The sequence below is a fragment of the Chenopodium album genome, chromosome 24, assembly GCF_948465745.1.
Source record: "Chenopodium album chromosome 24, dcCheAlbu1.1, whole genome shotgun sequence".
NCBI classification, from domain to species: domain Eukaryota; kingdom Viridiplantae; phylum Streptophyta; class Magnoliopsida; order Caryophyllales; family Amaranthaceae; genus Chenopodium; species Chenopodium album.
Window position 1 is genome coordinate 24,017,029 of NC_137857.1, and position 10,679 is coordinate 24,027,707.

At 34.7% G+C, this 10,679-nt stretch overlaps 2 protein-coding genes across 2 annotated transcripts; one reads left to right on the plus strand and one right to left on the minus strand.

The window, feature by feature from the left end:
* The first annotated feature begins 455 nt into the window (after positions 1–455).
* On the plus strand, positions 456–7,659 carry LOC145611992 (protein BREAST CANCER SUSCEPTIBILITY 1 homolog). Its single transcript, XM_081667373.1, has 14 exons — positions 456–629; positions 757–810; positions 904–974; positions 1,724–1,834; positions 3,183–3,658; positions 3,894–4,001; positions 4,082–4,963; positions 5,053–5,150; positions 5,417–5,603; positions 5,701–5,792; positions 5,892–6,015; positions 6,101–6,266; positions 6,364–6,482; positions 7,184–7,659. Exons 1-14 carry the CDS (start codon positions 574–576, stop codon positions 7,526–7,528), a joined length of 2,889 nt encoding a protein of 962 aa, XP_081523499.1. The 5' UTR covers positions 456–573; the 3' UTR covers positions 7,529–7,659.
* Positions 7,660–8,132: 473 nt separating this feature from the next.
* LOC145610678 (uncharacterized) lies at positions 8,133–9,348 on the minus strand. The gene is made up of 2 exons (XM_081665977.1): positions 9,270–9,348; positions 8,133–8,962 (listed from the first exon to the last, which is right to left on the minus strand). The coding sequence occupies exons 1-2, from the start codon at positions 9,346–9,348 to the stop codon at positions 8,136–8,138; spliced, it is 906 nt and encodes a 301-aa protein (XP_081522103.1). The 3' UTR covers positions 8,133–8,135.
* Positions 9,349–10,679: the final 1,331 nt, after the last annotated feature.

Consider the following 10,679-nt stretch of genomic DNA (forward strand, 5'->3'; position numbering starts at 1 on the left):
GGTATTGAAAAAGGTAGGAGAGAGAATATGATGAGCAAAATTATTTTTTTATCATTGGTGGGATTAAATATGACCACAAAAAATGTTCATGAGGAAAATTAAATTGGAGGAAAGAGTAAGTGGGTACAGAGAATGAAGAAAAAAAATGATCATTGTTGTGAGTGCTCTAACGGATGAATATTGTAATTTATATGTTCTTGAAGATTTGACAAAAAAAAAAATCCATAAAATGAATGAAAATGTTTCAATTAGAAAATAACACGTGTCATTTTCGATTTACCGCAGTAATATGGAGTAGCAAATGAAAAAGTTTTCGCTAAAAAGTTTGGCGGGGTTTAAAATTTTTGAAAAACTTTGACATTTCCCACCAAACTTCCTTCTTTCGCAATCTTCTCCGCCCTATCCTTTTTGTTCATCCCCTTTCTACCATTTCTCCAATTCTCCCTCTTTCCTTCACATTTTCACTTCCATTTTTTTTTTTTATTTTCGAATTCTGCCAATCAATTTCAAAACCTAAAACCCAATTCTTCAAATTCTTCCTCAGTATAACTTAACTCTGTCAACTTCACAATAATGGCCGATTCGTCACATCTCGAAAGAATGGGCCGAGAGCTCAAATGCCCTATTTGGTATATTCTCCCTTCTACCCATTTTCTCTTTTTAATTTTAATTTACTTTCGGATTTCTCTAAAGAAAATTCTGGGTTATTTCGACTATATTTTAATAACTGGTAAATTGAATTGGGTTATTTTGCAGCTTGAGTTTATTTGATTCTGCTGTTTCTCTTACCTGCAACCATGTTTTCTGCAAGTAAGTGGCTGTAATATATTTTCCTTTTTCTTTATTTTATGGTTTATTATAATATTTGACTGTTATATTGATTGATTTTTCTAATAATTTCAGTTCATGTATTTATAAATCGATGAAATCAGGCTCCAATTGCCCGGTTTGCAAAGTGCCTTATCAGCGCCGAGGTCCATTTACACTTCTCAATTTTATTCTACTTGTATATTCATTGGGTTATTGGTGTTAGTTCATTTTATTTATTACGAGTATAATAACATTGACATTAAGTTGTCCAAATTGTTCATTGGTTGCCTGCTATTTCTTCCGTCTCTAAAAGTTCTTTATGTTAGACGGCGATTATCTCACAAATAAGTATAAACCCGAAGAACTTTTGGAGAAGTAGGGGTTAATATTGATGTCAATTTAAGGAATTTCTCAATTTGACGTGTTCATGAAATGCTAGTATTACACAAATTTATTGCTTTACATTAGTATTTACTTGCTCAATACTATACAGTAATTTATGTCATAACACCTTGAAATTTGTACAGAAATCGAAGCTAGAAATTTGTACTAATGAAATGAAAGGGAAATTAAGAATGTCGAAAAAAGACCACCTTGAGATTTGTACAAAAATCAAAGCTAGAAAATTGTACTAATGAAATGAATGGGAAATTAAGAATGTTGAAAATAGATTTTGTTGGCTGAAGGATTAGGGAATTATTTGCTGAAATCTAATTCTTATTGCATGTGTTTATGTTGTTCTTCGTATAAAAATGCTTAAGGCGCACTAAGGTGATAGAGGTTCTGATATCATAGAAGAGTTAATTCTTTTTATAAGAAAGACTACTTCAGAAAGGTTGGATCCTTATTGACAGTTCATGTTTCTTCAGTAAATCAATGACTTTCTCTAAACGAGCTCTTCCTTGTGCTGCAGAAATTCGTCCTGCTCCTCACATGGACAACCTGGTAAACATATACAAGAATATGGAAGTTGCATCGGGGGTTACCCTCTTTGTCTCTCAAAGTGGACCGACCAAATTAGCAGGTAACGAAGCATCTTTGTCCAGATATATAATAGGATTTTAGTAACAATTTGTGAAAACATTGCCCACTCGGGCCTTAGTTTTTACACCTCGGTTATTGTTGTGACATAATTTGTTTGAAGACTTTAGCTTATCATGTTAATTCATTTTTGTTCCTTGCATGGCTTAAATGAATTACTGATCCCTTAATCGACCTGCTCATACTCTTTACATGAGTGGTATAATCATCCGATGGCTGTTGTGTCATATGGAGTTGTATTTTTTCTCATAGTAGTGATAATATGATGTAGAATCTAAGGCATGAATTGAATAAGTTGTCATTTGATTCTTGACACCCTGATTAAGTACTTGGCTTTTTGAGTAACCTTGTTATGATCTTGTTTTTTTTACAGCCAGTTTAATTGTTTTGCTAGTTCATAAGCCCATGGTTTGGTTTTACTATTTTATCATTAGTATAAATAAATGTCTAATTTCATTCAAAGGCTAGAGAGTTGATAACAAAAATTAGGAAAAAAAATTGTTTGTGAATTATATTCGACTATTTGGAGTAAGCATTCAAACCTGTAATGTTTTATTAGATTAGGAGTAATCTGAGGAACTTAAAATCCAGATCAAATTATCAAGTGTGAGAGTTTGATTAGTTTTTTACTCAGCGATATCATAATGGACCCTAGTTTGCAAAGGCCACTTCATAATTGTTCACAGTCTTGGCACTGCACCATGTCTCAAGATCCCTTAGTTATTCTTATAAATTGATTCCTGAATCCTGATTTATGTAATCACATGCTCAGAGACTCATGGTTGTAATTACAATGGGTACCGTAAAAGAGAAACTGTAAGGATTCCTGTGTTTTCTTGTTCTAGTATAAGAATTTGAACACTTAAGACTTTCTGTCTTGTTGTTAAAGAATTGCCGCCAGTGTGATTTTGCAGCTCATAAGCTGTTTAGTTTGGATCTCATGCTGCCAAGCTAAGGGAAAAGAAAAGTTGCAACAATATCAGTACCACAATTAAAGAATACGCAAAGGTTTGAAATAAAAGAAAAAGTTGCAACAATATCAGTAACACAATTAAAGTCTTAGAAGTAAATGAACGATATGGCATGCATAATTTTTGAATTGAGTCCATATTTTCTTAAAACTATATGTGCAACTTTTGTTTTTTAGCTCAAATGTGATCAAAATATGCACATTTAGTTTAAAAATGAATATGCACATTCAACTAAAAAGTATGTGTAGTTATTTCTCATTTTAAGAAATTTCTCGTGAGATCTCTTTGACTCTTCCCTATATGTAAAACACACACACACATCTTTTGTTCATCTATTAAGTTATACTTCTCATGTTGCAGATGCAAAAGTTCAGGCTAATGGTGATTTGGATGCTATGAGGGATACTGGTGAAGAAACTCCTAAGACTGTGAAGTGTCAAAGAACAGGCAGAGTAAATTCTGTAGCATCAAAAGTGAATCCAAAACGTTCTGGGCGCAACAGAGGGAAATCTTCATTTGCAACGAATAAAAGGGTTCAAGTGCCCCATTCTCCCACTACTGAGAGTCCAGCAAGACAGGAAAGAGATGGACTTGTTCAAAACAAAGTAATCAACAATCATATAAATAAGTGCTCAACATTTCCGAGTGAACATCAGCTTTCAACTGAGAAAGAACGGTCACTTATGTCACCTTTCTTCTGGTTACGAGAAGAAGTAGAAAGGTCAAGTCCTCAGACTGATGAGGATCAGACATTGACATGTACCCCAATGAAAGCCCCTTCCTTTAGTGATCTGAAGGATTCAGATGATGATGTGCCCGCAGAAAAATCTGTGGAAGTAAGTTTGCAATTTCTATATTTCCACCAAGTTAAATGATATTATGTTGAACTATGTGCTTATCTTGAAGCTCAGAAGATGTGCTGACCTTTCTGCCTTTTAGTCAGGCTTTGGTGCAGCTCAACCTACTTTGTCTAACTAATTGATTTTTGCTCTTCCTAATTTTTCTAGTTCTTTATTTTTATATTATTTAATAATTGGGTATGTTAGCTTATTATCTGATCCATTCTTGTAGGAAGAGCCACTCAGCAAGTGCAATAGAGATATTTATGACAGTGAGATGTTCGAATGGACACAAAGAGAATGCTCACCTGAACTTTGTTCAAGCCCCATTAAGAAGCAGGTAACTGACATTCTTATAAATCACAAGTTTTAATGTTGAGGTATCTTCCAGTCTCTGGTATTGATTTGAGTTAAATGCAGGTTGAAGAGACAAATAGCAATACAATGCTTGGAAAGAAGGTGGAAGCAGCCTCGAGAGATGCATCTTCTGGCAGCAAATTGATTATAGAGCACCTAGCTAATGTTAGTCGGCAAGAAGAGAATTCTATAATGGACAAGGAGCTACCTTATAATGCCTATCCTAGAACAAAATTTGAAGATAGCCAAAATAGGTGTAAACTACCCTACAAGAGAGGTAGAAAAGTAAGCAAAGACTGCCGAAAGAACAAAATGGAGGCTCAAGAGGCCCATAATGGCTCAAAAACACCCGATGAATTGATCCAATATCAAGGAGTTGGCACTGAAAATGTTTTAGAGAGTGCAAAAGCTTCTGTTACTCCTAAAACAAGACAAATTAAATCATTTGATACTATATTGAAGGAAATTAATGGCAATGCTCCTGCCAAGTTTCCTGATGTTTCTGGAAATAAAAGAGGAACTATGAAAGACAAGAAATTGGGAAAGTTAAAGAGGAAATACGACAGCATTGAGAACATCCATGATGGTGACTCTGTAAAAAGAAAGAAGCACAAGGAAAATCTTGCCCAGTCTGATATTATTAGAGGAAAATCCATTGTGTCCAATGACAAACCTAAGAAGATTAGTAAATTGACATCTGTGCCTGAACAAGAGATTTCTGCAAACGTTAATTTGATAGGAAATGCTGCTGATGGAGGTGGAAGTGTTCAATTAAAGGCTGCAGAACAAGCTGAAGGGTGTGTTTTAGGAAAATCTAACAATGATAGTTCAGGAAATTCATTAAAGAAGGGCAAGGTCTATTGCCAAAAAGATGTACCAGCTTTGCGCAAATGCGACAAAGTTTCCATCCAATGTGCTTTCTGTCAATCATCTGAAGAGACAGAGGTACTGTATTACTCTATTGCAAGCAGTCAGTTCATAATATCCTCTTGAGTACAATCAAATGGATATCTAACTGATGGTTATTAATGCAGGCTTCTGGTGAAATGACTCACTATTCTGAAGGTAGACCAGTTTTAGCCAATCACTCTGAAGGTTCTGTCATCCATTCACACAAAAACTGCACTGAGTGGTATGTTTCGTAAAATACCAAAGGAATTCCAATCTGTTGTATATTTATTTTCGCTACTTCTACATAGGAAGCATCCTTAAGATTAGTTGCTAACTAATTCTTGGATAATTTTGCCTAAAATCAGCCAAGCTATTTACATGCTGTAAATTTTGCTAATGTTATTGATTCTCATTGTCTAAGGTCTCTTAGTGACTAATGTTAATGGCGTTGCATTTTGGACAACTGGTATTGTGAAAGATCAAATATTATATTTTACTCTTGTGCAGGGCCCCTAATCTTTATTTTAATGATAATATTGCGGTCAACCTTGAAGAAGAATTGACAAGAAGCCGTAGGATTAAGTGCTCTTTATGTGGAGTGAAAGGAGCCGCTCTGGGCTGTTATGAGAAGAGTTGTCGCAAAAGCTTTCATGTCCCCTGTGCCAAAAAGCTTCAAGAGTGTCGTTGGGATGCTGTAAGTGCTTACTAGTTTGCAGTCTATCAAGCTTACTGACACTTTTCTGTTAAAATTCTAACCACATATCATTCTGCATTTGCTACATTTTCATCAGGATCACTTTGTTATATTATGTCCTCTTCATGCCTCCTCAAAGTTGCCTTGTGAATTGCCTATAACACAAGTCAGAAAATGTAATCAAAAGGGGTATGCTAATCTCTAACCAATTCCTATAGGATTTCTAATGAGCTATTTTCGGACAGCATTGTAAAATGCAAAATTCTGAAATGTTCTTATATTATGCAGGAACCCTCCTTGCCAAAGACCTCAGGCTGCAGTTAGACATGTTACTAGCATAAACAGGTGGGACTCTGGTCGGTCAGCTGAGAAAGTGGTCCTCTGTTGTTCGGCTCTTGCTACTGTAGATAAGGTAGGGTAATAATAATTTTCATAACTATGGCAACAATTGTTACTTATAGGCTTATAGCTATCCTTAATGTGAGTGGGATCTGCAGGAAGCTGTTTCTCAGCTAGCTAAGTCATCTGGAGTTGAGGTAGTGGGCCACTGGAATCCAAGTGTTACCCATGTTATTGCATCAACGAATGAGAATGGAGCATGTAAAAGAACACTGAAAGTTATGATGGGGATCCTGGAAGGAAAATGGATATTAAGCATCAAATGTCAGTGCATTCCTTTATATCAAGAGTGTCGTAAATTTTAAAAATCTTGTTGTCTTGCCTTTGCTATACTTAATTTTTAACTTTTTCGAGTTTGCAGGGGTTCAAGCTTGCTTGGAGGCCAAGAGACTAATTGAAGAGGTTCCTTATGAAATCACTTGTGACATTCATGGAGTCTGGGATGGCCCTCGTTTAGGGAGATATAGGCTTCTTAACAAAGTAAGTTTCAATCAGAAGTCCAGTTTCAATACTTAGCATTCAACTACTACTATTTTGTTTGATCAACACAAATGATGTAAATGTTTAAAAAAGAAATTCAGCTTCCTATGTTTAAGCATATTGAGTGCTTAGTACAGAGGTTTATTACCAACCTGCTTCATTTTCCTAGCTGTTTTGGCCTACTTGACATGTAGAACACTTGCTTCAAACCGATAATGGTTTATCCACAATGTATTATGGTTGCTTTTGATTTTTGTATCATTTTTAATATCTTAAAGCTTGACTCTTGAAATGTTTATGTACGGTGAAGTCCTTTTTATCATCACAGATTGTGTTGACAATAAGTTTCCATTAGCCAGTCAATTGATTCGTTAAAAAAGCTTCATTAATTGTCTGTTTTGTGTGAGTAACCCTATTTTCTGGCAATCCACTCATGTCCGTGGAGCTAGTTATTTTACCATCGAACTGATTATCTGATGCAACTGTGAATATCATCGGTAGTCCCAAAATTTGATAATAATGTTACACTCTGAAAGCATTCTAAATTATTATAAACTCTCAATGTTATCCCCTTTACTTTTAAGTTGTTTTTACCAAATGCCATAATATTACTTACAACCTTTTACTGCAACTTTGCAATTATATGAAAACCTTACTGATTATTTCCATCTAAATATTCATTTAAATGTTATAAATTGCAGCAACCCAAGCTCTTTGCTGGATTCAATTTCTATTTTACTGTAGATTTTGAACTTTCGTACAAGGGTTATCTACAAGACCTTGTTACTGCAGCAGGAGGAACTGTGCTACACAGGAAGCCTATTGCAGAAACTTATCAAATTGGTGCATCCCCTTCTCCAGCATCATCAACTATCATAGTCTATAGTATTGAATTGCCTGCCAACTGTGATCTTCGCAAGAAGAACATAATTCTTAACAGCAGGAGATCGGATGCAGAAGCTCTTGCCATTTCAAGTGGAGCAAAATTGGCGAGCAATTCATGGGTTTTGCATTGTATAGCTGGACACAAACTGCAAGATCTGTAAATGGCACAGTTGCTTAATATTCCTGGACATTTTGAAGTTTAAGATAGTCAATTAGCTAAATCATTTGCACTGTATTAAACTTTGAGCCTGTCCAAAAAAAAAAAAAAAAAAAAAAAAAGAATAAAAACAAACTTGAGAATGTCTAATTATCTATCAGGAATACTTGTTTATTTGTCAAGTTATAATGTTGCAGCATCTGTAAATTTTTTTAAAGTTATAATCTGAGCTTTGATCTGATATATTAACTGTATGTGATTATGCCCATATTTAATCATGAATTATTTGATGTATTATATAGTTCTAACTAAAGTGTGTAATGTCTGAAAATTTAGCTGTTAGCCAGGACAATAGAGTTGCTTATAATAATGGATTCTAAAACAAGAACTATTTTTCTTTCCTCAGTGATGATGTTATAAATCAGTTTCATACAAAGTTTTATGACATATATGCATATTCATATTATTTGGTACAAAATATCGAACATATAAGTTCGTGGAAAACTTTCTCTCAAAAAAGAAACAAGAACAGGACACATTTTCATTCACAATCAACAGAACTTGTAAAATCTAGACTATGCAAATTGAAGTCTGGATATTCCTCAAACACTTCACTTCCTTTCCTGCCTAAGCCTCGAAGTCTTCACATTAAGTCTTGTAAAAACATGCTCTAACGAAGTGATGTTCTCTTCAATCTCCCAACCCTGCTCACCCAAACCACAAGCGGCGACATGTTGCTTGAGGCTATGGACTATATCAATACTATGTTTAACCTCATCTCCGAGTTCTTCCATTGCAGATTGCATCCCATCCCTCTCTTCTTTCACCTCTACATGCTTCCTTTTCATCGCTTTATAGCCTTCCAACGACTTCAGAAGTTGCTCCGAAAGCTCCTTATTCCTTTGCTGAGATACTGCATAATTGATGTTATTTTCTGACCCTTTCGCGCTTCTTTTAATCTCCTTCTGCTCTGCTACACATGCCTGTATCTTAGCTGATAACTTCTCATTTTGTGCCCTGAGATCATTAATATGCTCTTCCATTTCATTCAACTCTTGTACTTTTCGTGTCAACTCCCTTGATATGATCTCTTTTTCCCTCCCTAAACTTGCACACATAACTCCTAGCCGCTTTTGTGCTGCATAACTCGTGTTTAGATCCCTTCGCAGCCTTTCCTTTTCGTCTAAGATCAACGTTTCATCCTTTTTTTGTACATCCTTAGGAGGATTCACGCGTAAATCAGTGTAACAACGTCTAAGTTCTGCCTTACTTTTCTTAGAACTTGTTTGAGATTTTTGCAACCTTGTTTTTACATCATCTAAGATGGTCATTATTCCAGCAAATCTTTGTTCTTTTCGATCATCCAAATTCCCTTTAACAGATGCTTCTTGATGATCTTGAATCAGCTTCAATAGCAGCTTTACATTTGCTGAAATACCTATTTCACAACACAAATAAGTTAATGATTTTTTTTCTCTTTTTTAAAGTCCAAAATCATTTATTTGATTACCTTTCCATAATCAAATTAAATTAAATCAACTTATTAAACACGAGATTATTACAAGTTTATCTCTGAAATACAGATGCAAATGTATCACAAGGTACAATTTAATCATTCTATTATTTTACAAGTAATAATTTTTTTTTTTTTTTTTTGTTTTTACGAAAAAACAAATGCATCATACATGCCATTAACGTTAATCTCCAAGAATAATAATAGAGAAAAATTAGCAATAAAAGTTTACCTTCTAAGCTTAAATCTTCATTATTGCTAGTTGACATTGGGAAAAGATCAGGAGATGAACATACCCTAGCTCCACTCATAATTGTTTGATGATCTTTAAAAATGTGGATGATTATTAAATATAGGCATAAATATGGGTTGATGTCTGGTAAAATAATGCATGAAAAAAGTTGTCATATGCAATATTATGTCTGAGTTTTTCTGTAAACGAGTTTGTGTTTGGGTTGGTTTTGTTAATGTTCCGTGAAAATAGGATGGATTTACGACTATTTCTTGTCAAGTTGGTAATAAAATGAGTTAAATAAGAGTTGTTTGCAACTTTTTAGGTATATGTATAAATGATTATATTAGTTATTTGGTTACCTAACATGTCTAACAATAGATTTTGCTGTCATTCAATCATTCTTGTATGATGCAAATTATTAATGAGCATTATAATCAAACCCAAATAATCTACCTCGGAGAAAATGAATTAGTCTCTTAATATTTTTTTTATAACTATTAACTAGATTTGTTTACTCTTAAATTGTTATTTGCAATTTATAGGATAATTAAATAATATGCACCTACTGGCTACTGCTATTCTCATTTGTAATATTACTACATATAATGTTATTTTAGACACCAAATATTACCATCTCTAATCCCAAACGCCCTTACACGACATTATTCTAGGACCTACCTTTCCATTTTCCCACTTTTTTCCTTCTCTGTTCTTTCACTTCCATTGTATTTCTTCCTTAATTCTCTCTCTCTCTCTCTCTCTCTCTCTCTCTCTCTCTCTCTCTCCCCCCTTCCTTTTCAAAATCAATGTTTGAACATGTACTTTCACTTCAAAAGAACACAGAGGGGGACCAAGCTTTGGGGACATGTGGCCGGCTTTCAAACTCGACCCAAATCAGACAAAAAACTAGGTAAATTACAGTTTTATTATTAGGAAAATTTGACTTTTACCATCTTAAAAAAACCGCTTATTGGCTTTTACCACCTTCACAAAAAAAAAAAAAATTATTTCACCACCACATAAAAAAGAAGTTGGCTTTTACCACCAATCACCTCCAACTAGGGCTGTTCAATGTCGGATATCCGATCCGATCTGAAAATTCGGATATCCGAAATTTTCGGATCGAAGAAATTACGATCCGAAATTTTCGGATATCCGAATTTTTGGATCGGATATCCGGATTTTCGGGTCGGATAGTCGGGTTTTCGGATCGGATCACCGGGTTTTCGAATCGGGTAGTTAAAATTCTCGGACAAATTTCGATCCGTATCCGATCCGAAAATCCGAATTTTTTTTCGGATATCCGATCCGAAATATCAGAAACCTTAAAAACCGGATCGGATATCCGAAATTTCGTCCATTAATCTGTCCATTAATCTGTTAGTGGGGGTCTACCATGTACACGTG